The following is a 23,912-nucleotide window of genomic DNA, read 5'->3' as shown; positions in this document are numbered from 1 at the left end:
CTTTCTGGTGGCTCACTTGTCCAGTATCAGTCATCGTGCTATATCACTAATGGTCCGTGTCATGTTGTATTCCTACCGGAGGTTACGAATGCATCCATCATATCAGAGATTGATGTGAAGGCCAAGCTGCTGCTAACCATTTCAGCCAGAGGATCAGTGAAATCATCTTTGTAATCCTCTGCGTTTGATGTCAGGCTGCTGAGCTTAATTATTCACTTAGTGTTTGTGGTGTTTGTGATGAAATGCATCCAGGAGTGGAGGAGGGTGGGACTATAAATCAGGCTGCGCTGTGACGGTCTGTCACTGAAACATTTCCACTGCAGTTTTCACAGAATGTTTTAACTCTGCTGTTACTGTATGATTGTCTGTGTGTTTCCGACTGGGAAGAAAGACCACACCTCCATCATCTGCGCAAACAGCAGAGAGTTTTATATGATTCAAGGACCCTTTTTTTATGTAGAGAATGATTGATTTATTAGCTTGTTAAATGTATACAATGTACATCCATTGTCATAGAATATAATGAGTGAAATTCCCTTCAGCTTTAAAATGCAGCTTTTTGAGCTCCTGACACATTTTTAAAACAAGGCTTTCCCTGTTTAACTGCCCTATAAGAATTAGACAAACACGAAAAAGATGTCACTGAGAGGATTTGGGTGATGGCTTATGTGCTTTGACCTTTTAGAGGCCAAAGGCATGGTCACCCTCTGGGGGAGGAGGAGGGGAGGAGGTCATCAGCAGGGCGTGGAGAGGTCACGCCTGAGGTCACACAATCTCTAAAAGATGCCCAGTGTGTGGCATGTCTTTGTGTGGATAGGTGAGATTTGGTTACCCTGGAGGTGGAAGAAGTTCAACCTTTCAATGGGCGTCCTAAGTAATGAAGGGAGTGACCCCATTTTGACTCAATGTATATGAGACAGTTGAGAAAATGAGCTTGTGACGCCATTTGCATGAGGCATAGTTGGTCGGGAATGAGCTGAGTTGGCAAAGACAGGTTGAAACTATAGTTGTGTTGAAATGTGCTTGAGGTTAATGGGACAGGTGCATGCCGGTGTTCTACAAACAAAGTAAAGTTATTTATTGTAGTTTAACCTGCAGTTTGTGTCTAAACTTCTCCTTATGTGCATCCATAAATGTGTGGAAGTCACAGGAAGGAAGTCAAACAGAAGCAGAGGACATTATACAGCTGTTCTCACCGAGTCGTACTGATCTTCATTTTTAAAGTCAGCAAACTGCCCCTCAGTTCATCTGATGAATATACATTTTTTATGCAGTGATGAACCTTTTTTCTGATGCGTGTCCCACATCAGGGACTCGTCCACCTTTTTGGATCAATTGTAAACGATTTAGTGATTCTGAGATTAAACTGAAGCCATAAATAACCTCTGATAAAGACGCTGCTGCTCCCCAGTGAGGCTCATGATAAGACCTTTGTCCGTCTGTGCTCATCAGGAATTCATAGATGGAGAAATCCCTCCCCTCATAATTGTTTCATGACTGTTTCCCCGCTGCCCCGGTCACTCAGCGCTCACCCCAGTGTTTAGCATTCAGCTGCTACTGAAGATGTTAGTGTCCAAATGAATGTTGCGATGAGTTGGGGCCACAAAGAGCACTAATCTGAACTGACCCTGGTGGATTGTTCCGGAAAGCTGAGGAAACTACGGGACAGATTAGGCTCCAGAAAGACAGAGATGGTGCAAGCAGAGATTAGTCGTGTACTAAGCAAGGATCGTTTCCCCCCAGAGGACCACACACTGACAGTGTAGCCATGTCACCATTGTCTCTAAGCCGCCGCCACTGTGGACTCATTGGCTATTGTCTCTGAAATCCTCCAGCATTTCCCCAAAAACCTGGACTCAAGCCCTTTGATTGGCACTTGTCAGAGCTGATAGAGAGGATGACGTGTTGGGAAAGGCTTCGATAAAGGAGCCCTGAAAGGAAAATCCCCTCCCCATGAATAATAATTTGGCGAGGATTTTCCTTTTTCACTCCACCCCGCTCCTATTCTGCCATTCTTTCAGGAGATAGAGGAGGGAAGGCTCTGGGTGGCATCAGTGAATAGCCTCTGCACCCTAATTGTCTCGCTGATGCTCATCCCTTTCTCAAACATGCAAAGAAAGAGATACAAGTCCAACCTTCTTGCCTCTGCCTGGTGCACTGGATGTTGGACTGTGCTGCAGGGGGAGTATAAAGGCCAGGCAGTGTGAGTTGTGGGTGGTGCGTGCGTGTGTGTGTGTTTATTGTCTTCGATGGCCTTTTCGAGATCAGCGAGGGGATTTGACTTGGCCGCTCGCAGCCAAATCCAGCTATCTGCTGTGTTCAGATGCTGCAGTTGGTATGGTAACCTGCTCTGTGTGTTTTAGATGGGCTCTGGTTTCCAGCTTGAACTGACCAGTAATCACGGTGCATTCATGGATTAGGCCGTGTTGGAGTTTAGGATAGGAGGGCTTCAAAAGGAAGAAACCAAATCCTGCATAATTTTAGTTGGAGGTTAACCCAGATTTAAGGATTGTACATTATATAAACAGCCTGGGCTCATAGATTTTAACCAGTGCTCAAATAATTAGTCGATTAACTGATTAGTCAGTCAACAGAAAATTTTATTATCAGCATTTTATTTGATACTTGATTAATCATTAAAGTAGCTGCTCAAATGTGAGGATTTTACTGTTTTTCCCTTTTTTATGATTGTAAACTAATTATCTTTGGTTTTCAGATGGTTGGTTCTGATAAAACAAGCAATTTGAAGACATCGTGTTGGTACGGTGGCCCTGAGGGCTCAGCACACTGCAGCCAAAGAAAACACATGCAAATGAAGAAAACATCTTTACTAAGTGCACAACAAAAAAGTTGTCATGGTTGTTAATTACGCTTAGCATACATACATACGTTTTAATGTGTTTGACCGTCATCAGGTGCATCATATACCAACGTTCATCATGATATATACCTGATAAACAGGTGTATATGATTTGTCTGCAATCATTTTTCACTGTTTCTGGTATTTTATTTATATTTTCATTTATCACAATGTCACTGTTTATATCCCAGATGTTAGGTTTGCGTTGCATTTGTAGAAAAAAAAGATGAATTCTGTTCTCTAAAGATGAATACATTTCTCATCCTGACGTCCGTTCTGGTGACATTGAGACTTGAGCAGGACACGGAGGCTGATGGCAGCGTGTGATTGTGTGCAGTGTGGTGGAAGACGGCCTGTCAAATGAGACATGGCTCCATCAATCTGAGCTGCTGACCCCTGCGCTCTCACCAACAGGATAAATGAATGCACGCCACCAAGTTTGGAAGGTCTGACGAATCCGCTGCCTCTCGGCTCCTCGACCGGTCAAGCTTTCTCCTCTTAATGAATAGAACCATCTCCAAATGTAACACGTTTGAATTATCGCTCATGTGCTAACACAACTAGCACTCATGTTTGCAAAAGTAGGGTGAAGAAAAGAGTCTGAAGCTCCAGTGGAAACTGTTGCAAAAGACAATCCGAGCCTTCCTTAAGCTCAAGTCTGCATTGATGGCGCTCTTTGTCTCAGTGCCACTACACCAAGAAGTGTATTCTGTGGACTTTGTGTTCGGAGATAATGGGACTCTTAATTGGCTGGTCAGTGACAGAATGGATGGCTGTTTAAGTTTCAGGGAGAGCGTTCGTTCCTTAGTGAGACTCTGAAAGGGCTGAGGGGAGATGTGACTGTGGCATTTAGCAGAACAATGTGATGAGAATTGGTGTTTATTAAAGGACCAGAAATAGGTTTTAGAGCTTTTTACTAAGTGGCTACTTCCACCCAGACGACCATGAATACAGATGTGGTTTTTCTTGTTCAGGACTGTGTTGATTAGTGTTTAGATTGAAAAAGTTGGTCCCTATTTTAAGTGATAAATACATTTCAGACAGAGTAAAACACTACCATGTGCAGGACTTCATTAGATTGTTTATGTATTTTATTTTGTTATCTTCTCTGCTCCAGGTTCCACCACAGATGAAGGGGGCCCCACTGAGGAGGATTCCAATTATCCAGGATGGAGGGGCCAAGTTGGGTCCTCAGCTGGAGGGAGGAGCCCAGAGAGTCTCGAACACAGAACCGAAGACAAGGAAAGACGGATGGAGGAGAGGAAGACTAAAGCGCTGCACATGCTTTCCAAACTGCAGGACGACACCCCTCTCCAGAACAAAAGCAGCAGAGGTTGCTCCAATTTCGAGGACTGTGAGTTTATTATGAAACAAAAGTGGAATTATTCTATAATTTGAAGCACACTTAAATCCTTGAGGCCATTTTAAATCCAGGTTCTTCCTCTTATTTGCCTTTATGTAGATTGACCCTGGTTGAAAATGGTAAACATTATACCTACCTGTTTACAATCAAGGGTTCTCCTACTCACCAGTGTTTGAAGGCTAAATCTGTCCCTGCCTGCCAACTCTCTTCTTCGCATCCTATTCACACAATAATAAAAAAACAAAAAACACCCTAACACATTTACCAAACACTGCTCTCGACTCTAAAAATTTCCCCTCAATTAGAGCACTTGATTTTTTAGAATTGCCTTTTTTGCAAACAGGAGTTTAGCCAGGAGTTCTCCAGTTTCCCTCAAGTGCCTAATTTCTGGCTTCCAAGCCTTTGTGAGAGCAATGGGGGCCGGCGCGTCCCACAATAAGCATCCACACCTAAGGTCAAGGCTGAGGGGCCGGCCCTCTGCAGAGGTCAGTCAGGTCAGAGTTCTCCTGTGAGTGCTGGCACCCATGAATGGGACTGATTGGACAGGTTTGTTCAAACGGTAATCAAGCAGGATGAAGAACCCTGCAGCTGGCCTCACAATTCTGCAGCAAGGTTATTGCTGATGGAAATGTGTTAGGCTTTTGTGTTGTTACAGGAGCACGGGCTGAGGTGTGTGTACATGTGTGTCCTTGTCTTTTTATTCTTGTGAAAATCGGTGGGAGTTTTAAATGGACAGTGTGTGTGGCAGTTTTGCAGACTGACCTGATGTTGGCTGGTCTTTGTTTCTGTATGACGTCATAATTGATATTTTATTGTGTAGCTGTCAAAGCTACTGGAGATTTAAAAGGCTCGTTTAAGGCCAGATTTTGGTTAAGATTAAAAATGAGAACATGAAACTTGTGAAAGGAGAAATAACACACACAAATAACACAAAATTGTAAAGTTGAATTTGTGGCTAATGTTTGGAAAATATATGCACTGTATGCATTGCTGCATAACCAATAGCACTGTGTCAGTTTGCTAAGTTTATGACTCTCTTCCACTTGTTCTACTGTTGAACCACTGCTGCTTGCTACTTGTGTGCACAGTTGTTCAGCAAACATTATTCACGCTCATGATTAAGGTTAGAATAAGTATAAGGTTTAAGATAAGGATCAGATTCATCATTTGTAGTTGAGTTTTTATGCTGCAACCAAACAAACACTGAATGCTGGAGTTTACAGTAAACAAGGTCCTCTTGTGGTGAGGACAGATCAGAAAACACTGTCACTACTATGTGAGAAAATGAGCTGCTGCTTCTGTGCCAGAATCCGTCTAATTTAACTAAATTAAACAATTAGTGCTAATGAATAATTGATAACTTATTTTCACCAGTATTTATGTTTATTGTATTGATATATTATCCCATTTTCTGCATTTTCTCTTCTGTAATCAGTTTCCATTTACTGAGGTCAAATGAAAAACTTTGGATTTGTGCTTTTTTTTTAGGATTAAATCTTTGGTTAAATAAGTTATTTATTACACTGGAGGTAAAATAATGTGTCGGGGGTCTGGGGTGTTCTTCAGAGACACACTGACAGCGCTTGTGTTTATGGGTGTGGTGTGTTTACAGAGTGTGTGCTGGTACAGTCTGTCATTTTTTGCTCCTGACTGTTCGCCAGGGTCCTTTTGTTTAGTCGTGTGTGAGTTGTTGCACACACACACAAATGTTTGTATCTGTGTGTGTGCGTGCGTGCTGGCCACCTCTCGTCCAGACACTTGTAACTCCGGCTCCTCATTAGGCTTTGAAAAGGACTAACTGCTCATAATTGTCTCTCTTCGGTCCAACACTGACCACTTGCCAAAGGATTCCCAAAATAGAGAGACACCCTCCCACCCCACCCCACCCCACCCCTCCCTCTCCCTCTCCCTGCACACACATCCACCTATAAAACTTCCTGTACTCTGCCGCCCATCGTCCATTCAACTCCATGACCCATCAGGCTGTCATCAGTCAGCGGTACAACATGTACATAAGCACAAAGAACAGCGTTCTCGGTGCAGAGATGAGCTGTATCAGAAAATAAAGACAAAAGATAAGACTGAAAAATTGTTCAGTTTGCGGAGTCATGATGGACTAAGCCACATAACACATTACCACAACCCCCTCGATCACATCCAACCTTTGTTTGTTTCGTTCCCTCTAATTTTCCTCTCATTTCCCTTCTTGTTTTCATCTCTAATTGAGATATGATTCATGATTTGTTATCAAGTTCAATTTTACAAAAATCTGCCAAAATCTTGAGCCTGAAATACAGAATAACATGCATTTGTTTGAAAAACTATAGAAAATATAATTAACAAACTGATAACGCTGTAATAACTTCGAGTAATTTGGCCTCGTCCGCCTCTCTGGACTTCTAAGAGCAGTTTTGTCCCTCAGCCCCATTAATTTCTGCCTGTGATGGACAATTCATCCTGAACAGACTGTAAGTGCATGGAGAGCAGGGTGACACCGATGTCAAGTAGCTGTGGTTTCCTTTGTGTTGCCATAGAGCAGCAGCTTAGCGCCTGTTAACCAGCCGCTGAGCGTGGTGTCGGGGACTCTGTGGGCCGAGGTCTCTGACGAATGTCAGTGTTGATGTGGAACACCTGCCGGCCTTGAAGCCAGCCTCTGTTCGACCCCACCCACCAGCACCAGCACCATATTACTGTCTTCTACCTGTGGGTGGAGATCAAGCCTGGCTGTTTTCAAACTCAGTGACTGAGCAATGAAAGAAAAATAGAGCCTCCCAAATAAACAAGAAAGACCAGTTGTTTCAAAGAGAGACGGAGGGAGGTTAAAGCACGAGTGTGAGGTGTTTGCAAATTTGTGTGTCTTTGTGTAGGAGGATGTCCGTCGTGTGCGTTCGGGTACAGTGCCTTTATGTAACCCCTGTTTGCTCAGCCTTTGGTCTGGAATACCTCTATGTATTTACCGTCAGTCCAGAATGACTGGGCGAACAAACAGCTCGCCTATTGATGAGCGGCAGCGTGGAATATGCCCGCTGTATTCATGAGAGAGAAAAAAGGAAGGGGTAGAGGGAGAGAGAGCAAAGTAAATCAGTCAAAGAGTCTATTATACGGTGTCCAAACAGAGAGCGCCCTCCACAATGGCCTTATTAATGGCACAATGTCAAGGAGCGGCAGGGCAATAATAGCAGATGATTTTGCTTTGTGAGGTTATCTCCAGAGATCTGGTATTGCAATACAGCAGATGATTTGTACTCTGGGGGCATATCAGTGTGGATCTGTGGCAGGAGCTGATTGGGCGTATGCGTGTGTGTGACACGCTCTGTGTGTGTGTGTGTGTGTGTGTGTGTGTGTGTGCGTGTGTGTTTGTGTGCGGAAAGCGTAAGTTGTGGTTTGTGGGGAGGCCAATGGCGTGCAGCCAGAGACAGGAGTGTGGCCACTACGTGTGTCTTTGTTTGTTTTCCTTCCAAAGCTTTAACCCCCCCCCCTCAACACACACATACACACACACAAATACACACACTCCTCAGTCTTTTTGGACAAAGTGAGGGGTAGGAGTCGTGTTTTCGTTGAGCACCAACAGAGCCTGCAGGAGAATGTTGCCAAATACTGTCACCCCCTTTTACATTGTAGGACCCACTTGGGTGCCAAAGCGTACCCGGAAAGACTGTTTCTTTTTTTTTTTTTTTTTTTTTTTAAACCACACTGGTTCAAAACTCTTTACTGAGAAAAAAATTCTTCAATCATTTGCTCAATCACTTTAAACCTAAATCTGTGTTTACAAGCGGCATCTTGGTCTTGAAAGATGGAAGCAAGTTGTTGTTCCTCGTCACAAAACACATCACACCCATCTCAACCAAAGCCATCGAGGTGGAGTGTAAGAAGTTAAAGGTGACGTTGGATGAGACTTTTTGTCGGTTTTGAGAAACACTTGACTGGGCAGAAAACATTCTTATTATTTCCTCGGTAGTTTAATAGTCATATAAAAAATGTAGTGTGAAATTACTGTATATATAAATGTATGAATGTGAGGTGAGAATGAGAGTTACTGTTAACAAGGGATTTGGTTTACTCATCCTTAAATCTTAATCCCTTAAGCTTAGCAGGCCCCTGTAAATCTGTATGAAACACATTTCTGGAGCATCACAGCATCGAACTGATGAGAAATTGAATTAAAAATACATAATTTACTTTAATGATTGATGTTAACAGGGCTAGAGTTTATTACCACTACACAGCTGCCTTTTGCTTTCCACACTTTTTCCATCCAAGCAGAAGTAAGGACACGATTGTAAAAGCTACAATAGCTCAAACCACATGTAGTCTGCCATTCATGTGCACACGTGGCTGTTTTATCAGTCTGAAAACCTGCACAGTCCCTGCACACCTCCTGCAGGTCTACTACAGTCCAGTGTTTTTCCTGTTGCACTTTTATCAGATAAGATTTCCATCTTTACCTTTGATATGGAGCCTTTACAAAGCGATCAACAATACCTCATTCTATACTATTGTGAAATGATTCGCTTGGCCTGGTTTGCAGCTCTGCGTTGGCGCTCAGGCCTCTCACCTCCTTATCTTGCCGCACCACACTTCATATTTTATGGCTTTGTCTCGTCGCGTTGAGGCAGTAGATTTACAGGATCGTCACATATTTAAGAGCTTAAACCCAAAACATCCCATAAACCTATTTCTCATAGACTCCAGTTACAGTTAGAAATCGGTTTAGACTCTGTTTATCTGCCGGTGTGTGTGAAAGCTATTTGCTCTAAATTCATGCTCTTAATCACATATTTTAGGGCTGTATATGTGGGGCATGTTGCACTCTGACATTCTCCTGCTACTAAAAAGGGGGTCACCTACTCTCCACTGCTGAATGTGACCTTTGTTAAAGGAATTATAGGACACTTTATACAGTGCTGATGATGAGCAGAAACAAAAGTCTGGGATTAAGCGGGAAAGAGAGCAGCAAACAAGTTAAAAACACAATAGGCCCTTGTGTGTGTGTGTGTGTGTGTGTGTGTGTGTCTCACACTGTTCAGGAAGTTATAGAGGTGCTTTTTGTGTAACTGCACATTAGTGAGTTTATTATAAGTTAAGGCAGTCCAGTCACTGAGCTTCACTACAGATAAAACAGTATTTTGTTATTAGCTTGAGGAATATGAGCATAACTCTTTTTGTATTTTATACTGTACACAAGCAGTGGGTATTGTTAGGGTATGATACTTGGCTTTCTTTACTAAAACAAAACTTTATTTGACACCTTGTTTTGAGAAATATAACTTTTTTTTGTACAAAAGAATCCATCTTCTCAAATGTTAATTGTTGTCCAATGGGAAGGGGAAATCTGACCACATGTTTGATGTCAGCTTTCAGTACCTGAAAGTTTTCAATGCTCTGTGCTACAGACACGTTTCGGTCAACAGCACTGAGGTTTGACACGCAGCTCCACAAGCTGCATAGGAAATATAAATCATACACAGATGAGCACCAGTAGTTGTCAGACGAGCAGTCAGCAGTGTTTTTCATCTGTCAGCTGCAGACATTGGAACTGACGTCCAAGCGTGTGTTAAATGAGTTGTGACCTGCGACTGTTAGCAGCCTGCAGACCGGTGCGCGAGCAGTGACTCTGCAAGAGAAAAGGAACAAAACAGAAAAACAAACCCCAGTGAAAGAGTGAACCTCCCTGCTCATCATCATCATGGCCCCATTCTTCCTCTCTCAATTGCAACTGAATCGCCTCGGTCTCATTACAGATTATGGCCTCAGCAGAGTGACTCTCCCCTTTCTCTCGCCTTTCTCCACACAGTCCCTCTCTTGATTAACATTTTCTGCTAGGCTTCACACCAAAAGCACAACCTGTGCGCTTTAAAGGCAGGGTGAAAAAAAAGCCATCAAGCGCTGGAGTGGAATCAGATAAGGCTATCAGGCAGGAGGCTTTACTGCCCAGGCTTTGTCCCGCTCCTCCACCCGCCCTCGCTTCCTCCCTCAATCTCTCACTCCACTGCACCTTTTGTGCAGCTGATTCTCTGACGGAGCTCCCCTCAGCCAGGCAGGGACCCCCCGACCTCCTCCAGCACCACTGCACTGTGTGTGTGTGTGTGCTTGTGTGTGTGTGTGCAGATGAGAACAAGCAAGGCTACGGTCAGGGCTGATGTTGAGGTTGAGCCCACTTCAACTCTAATTCACACACCAGGATCTTCTCTGCACTTCTACCATGACTCAACATTGTAATATTTACAACAGGAAACAGCAAACAGTTGATCTTATTTTATATTTTCCTTAAAATGAAAATTTCACCTCATTATGGCCTTTGTTTTCCCCATTACAATCACGAAATAGAGATTATAGTTTACCCTTCAAACCCCCCTTTATTCTTAACCCCACCACATTGTCTGTCTCTCAACCTGCAAAACAGGTTGAGAGAATGCTCAATGGTGCACCAACATTATATTATATCAAATATTTAATATTATACAATATTATGTATTTATTAACCCTTAAACTGCAAAGAAACTAGAGTTGTAAAAGAAGCAAAAAGCACTGGATGAAATGTACAAGAACTGAAGTACAAAATAAAGAAAATGTAAAATTCAGTCAAAGAAGCTCAAAATTGTAGTTGAGTTAATATATTTTGTTAAATTCCAACACAGGCTGCAGTGAGTCCAGCTGGTGCTGCACCAGGAAACATCTCAGTTGACACTTTACCCAGTGTTGGTGTTATTTTAATGTTTCTGTTGGGTTACCGGATCAACATAACCCCTTGTCTTGAGTCATTTTCTGCTAGTGAGTACTGGGTAAACCTAACCCATTATTGCATCTGTTATATTGACCCACACTGGAGCCGTTTCTAACCCAGTGATTTTTTTGCATGTATGAAATGTGGTGGAGTTAAAGTACAAGTTTCACGAGATGATGATGAATTTAAAGCCTCGCCACAGACACACCAGGATGGATGTTATCAGCGGGTACAGAGTAAAACACAGGACATTTTTAAAAAACTGCTGAAGTTCCTCCAGATGGTCACTGAACCTCAACCTCAACCAGCCTGTGCCGCAAGCTGCCATTTCACTTTAACAGATTGACCAGTGCACTGATCCAGCCACTGTGTGAATGTGTGTGTCTTTTGAAGAGGGAGGACTTTAAATCCCTGCCTGGTCTCATGCAGGCCGAGCGGCGGCTGCATGTGTGACTCCAGATCCTCGTCCTGCAGCCTCGTCTCATCGCAGATATTTGCAAACAGATGCGTGAAGCCGGGCTGCAGGTTTTTTGATCAATCAAGCTTTAACAAGTCAAGTTGACTAGATACGAATGTAATGTTTTGCATGTGAAAGGACGAGGCTGTGGAAGGCCTGGATTTGATTAGGCCTAAGCTGATAAATGGCAGATTCAAACAGCCCCCCTGCTACTGCGGAGAAACCCCAGAGGTCCAGGGGTTTAAGTCCAGACTGATATCAACTCTGTTGCTCCTCTTTCTTCTCCAAACCAATGAATAGATCCATTATTCAGCAGACTCATTCTCATCTCCTAAATTGAAGTGGCACCAGCTTAAAAGCCTCCATTTCTGCCCGCTTTTTTTCCCCCCAAGTCCCTCTCCCTCCCAAATTTGCCTACTGAAATATTCATGGGTGTGGTTAGCCTCAGTTTGTGCCCCTCATTTGAGACTTTTGCCATGATTACCCTAAAGTCAAGAAAATATCTGCTAAATATCTACTGTTTTTACCATAGACACCAGCTTAAAGTCTTTTTTTGAAAGGAATCTTTGAGGATTAAAAACACAAAAGAGTCTTAAAAAGTCACAAAGTCATGAGTTTTACCTCTGGATTTTTTTATTTATTTATTTTTTTACACAAACAGCTGCTTGTTTCTGTGGCTTTTATGTAATAATAGTGTTAATAATTATTATTGTTGTTATGATGTAGATGTACATGTGGGACTGCAACTAACAATTATTTTCACAATGGATTAATCTGGCGATTACGTTTATGATTAACGTAGAGACTTTTTTCCTGATAAAGCAGAATAATGTGGTTTATTTCAAGGCATCTTTTCTTTTTTTTCTGTTTTTAAAAAAAGTCCCAGTGTCCAAGTGTCACTCTAACTCCTGTCCAGATCAAGGCCAACTGGATCCCCTGTGAACAGCTCGGCCTGTTTTGTCCCCCCGTCCTGACCCCAGTGCGACCAGAGGAGAGAAATATTGCTCTAATCTGCTCTGCACACACAGAGCAGCCTAATGTTGTATCTCAGGATGGAAATCTCTGCCATTCATGGTATAAAATATAATACACAGAACAAATCATCATCTTTTAGACTGAAATTTTTTTGTCTGTGTGGTGTCACAAACTTCTGTGAAATCAGATTCTCCAAACTCTAAAGTTTGTCTTTGTTTTCTTCTCTTTCCAGTCGAGTTTTTGGCAAAGTACTGCATTTTCAGTCAGGAGAAGCTGGATGAGTACAAAAGAGCTTTTGAAGCGGTGAGTGAAAAGGGATTTAAACCCTTTATATTAGGAAATTCCCTTTTACTGTCATGTGTTGCTCCCCCCAGAAAATGATGAACACTTTTACTGCTGAAATCCTTCAAATGAAGCAAACGAATGAAGAGTCAGGTTGTTCACACTGATGTTTTCCTTTGATGAAGGGTCACAGGAGCCAAAGAGGTTGAGAACCAGAAATCTAGATGATGATGGTTTTTCTTTGCAGGAGGACAGTGATGGTGACGGCTACATCTCCTGCCTCCAGCTTCTACTTGCTCTTAAAAACCTCATCCCACCAGAGCTGCTGTCTGATGAAGAAGAGATCTACGTCTACAGGGTCAGTTTTACTGAATGCACTCACACACACACTCGCACACACACGCATTCACTGCTGTCACAGTGTTGGTTTTCAAATCTTTTTTCAGATCCTGGAGCTGGTGGACTTCAGAGTGACAGATGGGCTTGTGGACCTGAGGCTCTTTGCTGTGATTGCAAGCCTGGCACAGAAAATAGCCACCATGGAGTAAGTGACCATGAGCAGACACACTCCTCACTCCTCAGTGAGGCTGGAAGACGAGTCACTGACCTCCCATAAATAAGAATCAGACTGTGTACGCAAGTTTGTTCCAGTGATTTTGTCGTCGTGTGTGGGGCTCTCTTTGATCCTCTTTGCCTTGTGTCTTCAAACATTTTATGTGACTTTAGAGGTCAAAGTTAGGAGTTTAGATGTGGTAATGGCACATACACTGAATATACGACAGAAAAATGGTTGGGCAAAAAAGTCTCTGGTTTCAGCTTCTCAGACGTGAGGATTTGCTGATTTCCTCTGATTTATATCACTTTAAATTGAATATATTTGGTCTTTGGACTGTTGGTCTCACATTTAAAACGGAAAACACAGAAAACCACCAGATATTCATGTTTGAGAAGCTGGAACCAGAGAAATTTTGACATTTGACTAGGTCCAAGTAAAATTCTAACATTTAATTATAGCATTTTCACAACTTTCTTACATTTTATGGACAAAAATTAATTGAGAAAAAAATCAGCAGATTAATGAAAATAACTGTCAGCTTCAGCCCTAGACTGAACCCTGTGCCGACAGAAAACCATCTCCCTGACTTGAACTCAGCCTCAGCATCCTTGTGTCTCTACATTATGCCCCATATGCTGCAGATTCCCACACACGGCGCTTTTTTTTTTGCCCTAGGGTTTATAGCTTCCTGCAGACAGGAGTGTGTGCAGCCAAGCCTACTCCGGAGGTCCCTGAGGGTCAAGGCCTGCTCCCAAAGCCCTCGCCCTGGAGTGAGAGCTCCCTCTCAGTGAGGACAGGGCCAGGGTCATGGGTCCTCTGATTTACGGCCAGCCCTTTGTGTTGTGTGTTAGTGGAGGCCTGTAGACTGACTGACTCGCTGGCACAGAAAGACCAGGGTGTCTGCTCTCTATAGAGGCAATTATAGTAATGATAATGAATGTCCATATTAAACCTCTTTTCACAAAACTCCTTTCTGCAATTTAAATAATAAGAAGAGAGAAGATCAGCGTTCATAATGCTGCCTCCTGAACAAGGAGAAAACAATAGCATCCTTCTGTCATCTCATCCCAACTGAACCAAATTGATCCTCTTACCTGTTTCAGTTAATCCTGTTGTCTCTAATCCTAGCTTAGAAATGAGCTGCAACAGTAGTTACACAATCAGCCCTTCTGATCATGCAAGGCTTTGAAATCTGAGGAGGTGTATCCCTTTTTTTCATGTATATTTCATCCAGTTTTACCTTGCATTAATTGCACCCTCCCCCCCCTTTTCTCTCTCCTCTTTGCTTTTCAACTTTAACTGTCCGTCCCTCTCATGTCTCTCATCTCTCCAGCTCTCTTCTCTTGTCGCCTCCCTCTCAGCCCCTATGCCGTGCTGTTTTGGCCCATGACTCAGCCCATCTGTCCCTGTGTAGCATTGTGCTCCCGGACAAGTCCACCTCACACAGCGCCACATTCCCTCAGGGCAAGTCACATGACCTGCCAAGAAGTACATTGCCATACAGGATTCCCAGACAGCATCAGAGGAGCCGTCACAGTCATTGTTATTGTCACTCTCATCCCTCGTTGCTTGTGTTGGATTTGTGAGCATGCATGCGTGCACTGAGGGTTACCGTAAGTCTCCCCGTTCCTGGAAATTCGACTGGCCTGAGTGAGTCAGCGAGCGAAGGAGCACTAATGTTGGAGGAAACATGAGACAGCAGAACCTGGATAAACAACCCGCCACATCAACTGTCTGACAATGCGAGTCCCTCCTCCTCCAGAGAGCTTCCTCTTACCCAGCGTCACTTCAGCCCGCTCAAAAATATCCCAAAACAACTCTCAGTTCTGTCAAATCAAACTAGGTCAGAGTATGTTTGCACCCCCTGCCTCACTGTATACCAGCGCCCCAATGAGGAGGCCGCCAAAATTTTTGCCATTACGTAAGCGAGAAGTCTGCTGTGTTGGCCACAGCGGGGTGCCAGAGGAGGGCCGACAAAAGAAAATGGGTTAGGCTGCTATTATCCTCCCCGCAGTCCATCACCGGTCCCCTAGCCCCTCGTTTACGCTAGCCATTATCACGCCAGTGTCCTTAGCGCACCAGCATTTGGACTCTTTTACTGCAAACCAAGTGCAATTAATGATCATTAGCTGCCCTGTCTCGCTTCATCCCCATCAAGCCCCTGCCTGCACTGTGGTTGGTGGACAAGGGCCAATCACGGCACTGGGAGCACTCAGGCGTGCATTGCACTCGGTGGCCTAGCGCTTGGCCATTCTTCGCTCTAACAGGCCATTGAGCGTTCAGTGAGGAGGGGCTCATTAACACCGGGCGCTCGTTAGAGAAGGGACGACCGTCGCTGTGCCACACGCTGGACAGGAGAGGTCTGTCCCAACACAATCAGTCGTGTCTCCCTCTAATTATCCATGTGGACCTAAATTTTGTTGGTCTGCAAGTGGTCACATTGCACCAGAGTGTGCTTCCCCTCCCTAAACCTCCACACGAACTCCACTCACCCTGCTCACCCTACTCCAGCTACCCCCACACCCACTGTCCCAAAACCAGAGCAGTTTTATCCGTTACTGTGGCGGGATGTCCCCGTGTACCCACGCATTGTTTGGCAGCTAGGCCACTGTGAGCAACCACAATGGGCTCAGAACACTTTATCATCACATCTCTGCAAACACAACATCGCACGGGACAGACCCGCCAAAAATCACCCGCCACGACCACCAGATTGCGCCTGCACTTGCAACCAAAGTACCAACGCTCTTTCTCATTTTTATTGTGATTCACAACAACCCTGTTTGGACAAATGTAGGCCTGATTTTACAGTTCATGATCATTTTACTTGTCATGTTTTGTGCAACTAATGTGAACACAGTTGTATAATGTCCTCTGTGGCTCTTGCAAGCCCCCAACTTTATGAAACTGCAAAACTAAATTAATGGAGTTCTTCTTTGAAAACTGTGTTCTCATTGAGACAACTTTCATCAACTAATGTTTGAATTTTGTTGTTTTCTTACAGTGAGTTTATGCGATCACTAATCAGCAACATGGACTTTCGATCTCTAGAAGTGAGGCTCTTCAAAGCGAAGGTAATGTCAGGGCTTGGCTTATATTTCCTGAATTCTTCTGGACGTGTGATGGCTCCTACAGTATGTGAAATGAAAACCTCCACACCACATGTCTATAATCGTGAATTTGTTTTCACAAGGTGCACTTGATTACTTCCATGCAACATCAGATTAACTCTCACATTAGTCACATTCATGCCACAAACACCACCTCCGCCTCTCTTTCATGGCTCCGCGGGTATAATTATAATGAAATAAATACTGGTAAACACTTTGAAGAGCAATTCCAAAGCATGCTTTGTAAAGCTAGCTTTTTTATGAGAGGCACTCAGCCCTCATGCATAGAAATGAGGAAAGCAAGCCAGAGAGAGAAAGAGAGGGGTGCTTTTCCCTTTTCATAGATTAGCACGGCCCTAATCTCATTAAAGTGCCCAGCAGTGAACATGCCGTCCACTCCGCCCAGCCCTGTAATCAGCCTGAGACACACGGCTCATCTCAGATGGACCGGGACTAGCCTACCAGCTGGCCGCTCACAAGCTGGGCCGGCCCTCATTCATACAGGGAAGTACTGAGCCACTGAAAGGCAGGAGGAACATGAAAGCCTGTGGCCATGGGTGTGGAAACTGAGCCCCTGGCCAGGTAGGGGAGGCTGTGTAATTATAGAGCTGTTAGGGATAGGGTTGTTAACTGGAGAGGTTGGTGGGGGGAATGGGCTAATTGCCAGAGGGATTACCCCCCCCCCCCCCCCAAACAATTATTGCCCTAGACTGCATTAACTGTGCAAACAGGTGCACTCAAACAAGACTAGAAACAGGCTGAGGTAATCTGAGGCTGCCCTAAAGAGCAAACACACAAAAACACACTCATACTCACGCATGAGCATACACCCACACACTCCCAACTGTGCTGACAACAAGTCCAGAGCCGGTTTTCCTTGTTTTTAACCTTATTTATGTCTAATATTATCACTCGAGCAGCAACTGTTCCTGTTCCTCCTGGAGGAGCAGCAAGGAGACGTGGGAGCTCAGCAGGGATACATCAGCGCAGAGCAGCTGCTTCTGGAGCTGAAGGCCGGAGGGATCCATCTGGAGCAGGAGGCGGCCATCAGACTGGAGCTCCAACACATTCCCCCTCTGGACCTGCTGGACTTCCTGGCATACCTGCCCCTCTTCATGCTCATTCACAAGTCAGTCATCTCCAATCCTCTTGATGACTCCAGCAACTTCTGACCTCAGCCAGTGCTCAGCATTACTGCCCAGCGTTCACAGTAAAGCTCTGATCTACATTAAAAAGTATGGAGACACACACGGCACGACAAAGGTGGAGAGTGATGACGCACACACAAGGTGACTGACAACCTAATGACACTTAATGATTATTTTGATGATTCCCTGTGGGTGTTAATGAGGACTTCTCTGGGACTATGGTTGAATTTTCAGTCCATCACCCCTCCCTTCCAGATGTGTATAGATAACGCAATAAGGAAAATCAAATATTAAATGGGCTTCTGTTGTGCCTTTCTGGCATGTGGAACATTTCATGGAGCTGTGAAGTGCTGTCTATGGTCCTGAAATGTTCTGCTGCTGTGGATGTTCACTGTAAAAAAGTCTCACACTGCAACACGGACTCACTGAGCAACACTGCAGAGTCCTGTTATATTGGCTAAATTAGTTCGGCTTTGAGGGTGTGGTTCATGTAAATCTGCTGATGCAACAACAACACTCTTCTATCCAACCTAATCAACACTGATGAATTATATTCAATAAGATATTCAACTAATATAGTTTCAGCTGCTGTTTTGCCCCAGCTTTGCCAATTAGACATGGCCGTGCTCTCCTGCGGTTCTTACACACTTGACAAACCGCCGCAGAGGAAAACATAATGGGCTGTGACAGGCAGCAAACCAGGATTGTTAGATCAGGAATGTCCAGTAAGCAGCATATGTCCTCATGTGAAGCCCAAATACACAAGAGAAAACTCTAATTCTACAGGCTAATGTTAAACCTGCTTTTAAAATTACTGCATTTTGAGATTCTGGTGTTGTTTGTGCTAGCGTAGAAGTGAAATATAGGATCTAAATGATTTGTTTTTAGATAGAAATGAACTGACAAAGAGCCAGTTTGGTCTCCTGCTCTACTGGAAAATGTGGACAACGTGTTTGCTTACAGTTTAAATGGCGTGTGTTGCACCACTAAATCTGACACCTTACATGACCACAGATTATTTACAATACTTTTGTTGTATGTTGATTATGTCTGAATTAACTGGTTAAATAAAATATGCTGATGTGAATCTCCCAGCTTTGCAGAATGTAATGCTAAAAGCTCAGATAGTAACTTTGTTAAAGCTTTTTTGTATTTGTCAGTTTATCATGACTAAAACATGCTTTAGTTTACTGAGGCATAGTGGCAGTTTTTTTTTTTCAAGCTTTCTACTTTAAACAATTGTCAGTAGATAACTGGTATTTTTTTAAAGTCACCTCTGCCTGCTCCTGTCATTCACTTTAACAGCAAGCTTTTGTTTATGTTTGGATGTGGACTGTTCCTTTAATAACTGGGTAAACTTTTTTCATTTTCACTGTTTGCATAATAACTAGTTTTGCTAGTTTTCCTCTACTTTCCTGTGACTCACAGTGGAGCTGCAGCATTTTTTGACGGACGTTGTGCCCCCTCTCAGGGCCCCCTGGTGGTCCATGAACCCTCCTTTGAGAACAACTGATGAGGCGCACGCACATGTTGTGCAATGAATCCTAAACACAACACGAGGTTGTGCAGTTTGGTTCTCCACGTGGATCAAACATTTTATTCATATTAATTTGAGAATCAGTCAAAATTCGGCGTGATTTATTTATTACTGAGGTAAAAATATACAAGAAACAAGAGCAGCCTAAGAGTCCTAATCTGAGCCACACACACAAGCTTTTTTTTCCATTCCCAGGTGGTGACTGTTGTGTGTTCAGCGGCATGCTGCTGTCAGGAGGCACACGCCATCAGCCAGTTCAGCTCCGTGTCTCCACTCGACCACCACACAAACCCCATTCACTCATTAAACCAGACACGCGTCCGGTTGCAGCCTCCGCCGTACCTGTCAAACTTAGTTTTTCAGAAACAAAAGACCCACCTCAGCATCTATTTCTGGCAGCTAAAGTGTAATCATGCCACTGACATTCCCTCCATCTGCTAATTTAAAGGTCAGTCCTGGTTAAATATTCTCGATATTTTTCCAAAATGTCCAATGAAGCTGGGAACTTACGGTGAAAACAAACTCATCTTTAAAGCTATAATTTTCTTTTTTTTCCCCCTCTTTCAGCCTGTTTGTGTCCACGCACATTGAAAAAAGTTTAATTTTTTTTTATCAGTAATATTTTTCACACGGATTATGAGTACAGTCCAAACAAAGAGGAAAAGACGTTTTAACTAAACAAACACACTAGTTTTTTGTTTGTTTGTATTTTTGCAGGTGTTTGTTTACTTTAAAGTCATCTTCTTCAGAGAAACAACACTTTATTAGTACTTATGTGTTATAGCTGTTTGTCTGGGAGATTAGAATTTCATGAGTGTGCATGCTCAGAAATGGCCAGAGAGGAGTTCAATCTTACGCACTTGTGCCACCAGATGTACCTTTTCTCCTTTGATCTCCTTTGTGTACTGTCCATATAGCAAAAAGGGAGAGGATCGAATTGGACATTGAGGGATTTAGTGCGGGGTTGGTGACTAAAAGCACCAATTTCGAGCGATGAGTGAGAAAATATACTTGCGTAAAATGTGCGCAATTGTGCGTAAAAGTAGGTTTTCCATTTCTCTTTTGTCCCTACATCAAAGGATACACCTTATATCTAGCTCCTTCAATCCCTCACGCTTTGCCCTTCATTTAGCTACTTACTAAAGACACTGAAAACTGTAACCAAAGCATCCACCCGTTCTTTAAATGCACCCAAAAATAAGACATGGAAAGTTATTCAGTAGCAAATCGTTTTATTCTTGAACTAGAGTGTAGAAAATATGGTTATAAGACTTCTTTTTTTCCAACATCTGTTTATGAGAAGACAATATAGAGCTGGCAGTATAAAGAGACAATGCATGGCCATTGCGCTCTGTTTGGACAATAGCTGCATAAGTTTTGATCATTGTGAACTTCATGACATAATGCAATAACATGGTTTTGCTATTAAATAAGACACATTGGTGCTAGAGTAAAACTTCGGAGTATCAAACTCCTTCTGGAAACCTCATGAACAGAAGAGCCAGAGAATAATAGACTACACGTCTACATAGGCAGGAGGTATAGAAGCAACTTAGCAATATATAGACAAAATATATACAAAAAGGATGTGTACAAAACATCTATAAATCTCTTACATACAAAAATATCTTAATATATTTCAAAAAAGCGTTTGATATAGAATTTTATAGAATAAATCCGCGACTTGGAAGCATTTTCTGAATTAAACGTCTGAGAGGTTTACCAAAGGGTTGGTGTTCTGTGATTGGATTTAGCATAGTTGAAGAGCGACGTATTAAATAATGTTTTCAATGTGCTGCTGAAGAGCATGAATTCACTTTAGGGTTTTTTTTTTGTTTGTTTGTTTATCATGGGCAGATGCACAGACGCTTGGATTCCCACGCTGTCAGGAGACCCGTCTTCCTTTAATCCTTTGGCGCTGATCTCTGGCCTGATTTTCCCCAAGTTTCCAGGACGTTAAGGCCGTGTCTGTCTGTCTGTCAGTCTAGGAGGACCGGGCGTTAAGGACGCAGGACCAAAACGCGTGTACAGTACATCTTGTTCTTGAGGACACCCAGCCTCCTCCGGGACCATCCCAAGCGCACGACAACAGTAAATTGAGTTGATCCATAATTCTGTGGAGAGAAGGAGAAAAGGTTAAGCGACTGTTCATGGTGTTTATTAGGAATATATTACTGAAATTGGCTGATACTGAACATCATTACATTTATTCTTACTTTATACAGATGCTCAGAACCAGTTGGTGAAGTCTAGCAGCTCCTGCTCTTCTGGACTGAGGGGGTCGTAGGAACCCTCGTCAGATGAGTAGGAGGACACCGGAGAACCTGCCATGGAGTTCATGTCAGCGGAGTATCCCTGCGACATGGTGGGCGACAGGACGCCGGACTGAAACGCCGCGCTCACCGCGTCATGTTCGTCCAGCAGCTGCTGCAGGGCGCGGATGTACTCCACTGCAGAGCGCAGCGTCTCCACTTTGCTCATCTTCTTGTTGGTGGCACCGTTGGGGACGTGCTCCCGCAGGGTGGCGAAGCCGTTGTTGACCAGTTTCACTCGGTTGCGCTCCCTCTCGTTCCTGCGGGCCACTGCGTGTGGCTGCTGCTGCGGAAGAGTATAGCCGAAACCCGCAAAATTAAGTCTCCGCTTGCACCGCAGCAGCTCCGGGGAGGAGGAGCGCTGCCTCTTGGGCTGCTTGGACGACGACTTCCCGCTGCCCTGGCTGCTGCCGCATGGGCTCAGCTGGATGCTCTGCGCCGCAGCTGCGGAAAAGAAACAAGCGGGCGGCATGAGCTGCTGCTGGCTGACGTTAATTTCCATCTTGGCTGTGAGGTCCATTCCCAGTAAAACACAAACTTATAAAGAAATCACCAAGTCTCGAGGCAGTGTGTCCCGCTCGTGCCGTTCACGTGGTGTGGCCGCTTGACGCGCACTTGTTTCAGTGGGGGCAGTCCGCTGGGCTGCTGCCTCGCGCGCTCCTCAAAGCTGCACTGAGTCCTCGAGGAAAGACGCCACTGCTTTTCAATACGTTTGGATGGGGGACTGGCCACGCCCTCCGGTCGCGTGGATCCACCTTGGGCTCCTGCGCCGGTGCCGGTGCGTTGCGCGCGCCTGACGCGTGCCACTTGAAGCACTAAACAAACAGTCAGTGGTGAGTTTTTTTTCTTTTTATCTATCACGGGTGTCAGAAGGTGTGCAGCACAACAGAGAGGAAAGTTTTCACCACAGAGGCGTCCCGTCTAAGACTAGATGTGCACAACAGTGTCAGGACGTTACGAACAGTGAACTGAAGTGTTTTGTCCCAAACCAAACTCAGTGTTGATGCACAGTTTTTAAAACGGATAAATGAAAATCAGTTGGGAGGGTTTTTCTAGTTTTTGTGAGAGGTAAAAGCTCATGTGAGTGGATTTCGGGATCTTTTAGCAAGTATCAGCCCAAGATCCACAGATGGACACGATCGACAGATACGCTGTCCTGAAAATTCACGTCTCATTGAACTTTTTCAGTTGAAGATGAGCGTACGGACTTTCCCTTCACTGAAATGACGCACCTCCAGTTGTGTGTGATGGAGAGTGGGTTCTCATTTCAGCAAGTGACATCAAAACGTTACCCGTGGTTGTGGTTTCAATATGAATTTTTTTTTTTTTTTTAATCTGAGGATTGTTCTTTAGAGTTTGTGTATCGAGGAACAGGTGATGAAGTTGTTTACAATATAAACATTAAGTTTTCTAGTGTAAAGAACGAAGGGATCTGTAGTATACAAGATTTTTTTTTTTAATGATCCTACTTAAGAATAAGAAATAAAGCACATTTTCTTTTATTCAGCTCTAGACCAAACTGTGGTGCTGAAAGACAGCTCACCTCGCTGCGAACCGTGCAGACTGACAGCATCCACCGCTCCTTATGCTGGAGCTTGTCTGAGAGCTCTGCATGTAAATCAGTTGCTCGCTGGCGTTTCAACTCCGGCACAGTCTAGTTTTATTGTTAACATTACAGACGCGTCTGAATGCCGCTCATTTGAGGGACTATTGTGCGTCAGAGGCCGAATTTTCCACTTTGATTAGAGCAGATCATCGGCCTCTCACAGGCGGAACGGAGGGACGCAAATCTGCGGAGGGGCCCTAAGAAGCTGTTCGGAGGAGGCTTTGTGTATGATTTGATACACCCGATATGGTTACAGTAGCGTGGACGCGGTGTGTTCTGTCAATTATTGTCGCTTTGAAAAGTGGAGAATAATAAAAGCTCGGAACAAAACCCGGACCAAACTGTAACACCCTTTTGTGCGTGCGTGCGTGCGTGGGTGCGTGCACATTAACACACAGAAATGGATTGTTTTGTTTTGCGCTCAAATTTTCAGTGTTTTGCGCATGAAGTTCTTCTGTCAGTGTTTGTGTCTTTCAGTGCATGTGTACAATTACTTTGTGTGTGTGTGTGTGTGTTTGTGTCCTCCCCTTATCCTTTTCTTTATTGCCGTGCGCGTGCGCGTGCGCCTGTGCATGCGCGTCCTGAAGAGGGGATTGTAATAAATTGTGCAATTTTTCTGCGCTGGCAGTGGCATTCAGAATTGGTTTGCATTGAGGAGCCCCCTCCCCCTCCCCCGCTCGCACCACCACCAATACTTTCTTTTCTTTCCCTCCCCCCTTTCCCTTTTTTTTTTTTTTTTTTTTTTTTTTGGCCCAGCAAGAGAGTTTAGAAAAGAAGCGTGGGTTCTATTCAGCCTCCCCCTGCACCCCTTCACCATCGCCAGGCTTTCTGAAACCTATCCATGCCTTGTCAGTGTGCTTCCAGAGTCCAATTAGCGCTTTGTGAGGACTTTGCCTCTCCCTCTCTCTTTGCTGCTGCTGGTCTTCCAGAGGCTGGGAGGGCGCTCACTTTACTTGAGGGGCTTTCCAGTCATAGCTGA

The 23,912-nt window shown here is 44.1% G+C and overlaps 1 protein-coding gene across 1 annotated transcript; it reads right to left on the bottom strand.

Moving 5' to 3' along the window:
* Positions 1-20,337: 20,337 nt before the first annotated feature.
* On the bottom strand, positions 20,338-21,981 carry ascl1a (achaete-scute family bHLH transcription factor 1a). Its single transcript, XM_041030356.1, has 2 exons — positions 21,232-21,981; positions 20,338-21,129 (listed from the first exon to the last, which is right to left on the bottom strand). Exon 1 carries the CDS (start codon positions 21,845-21,847, stop codon positions 21,245-21,247), a length of 603 nt encoding a protein of 200 aa, XP_040886290.1. The 5' UTR covers positions 21,848-21,981; the 3' UTR covers positions 20,338-21,129; positions 21,232-21,244.
* Between the last annotated feature and the right edge of the window lie 1,931 nt (positions 21,982-23,912).

The sequence above is a fragment of the Toxotes jaculatrix genome, chromosome 22 (genome assembly GCF_017976425.1).
Source record: "Toxotes jaculatrix isolate fToxJac2 chromosome 22, fToxJac2.pri, whole genome shotgun sequence".
In the NCBI taxonomy this organism is placed as follows: domain Eukaryota; kingdom Metazoa; phylum Chordata; class Actinopteri; family Toxotidae; genus Toxotes; species Toxotes jaculatrix.
The sequence above is the reverse complement of the archived record's forward strand: the minus strand, read 5'-3'. Positions and strand labels throughout refer to the sequence as shown.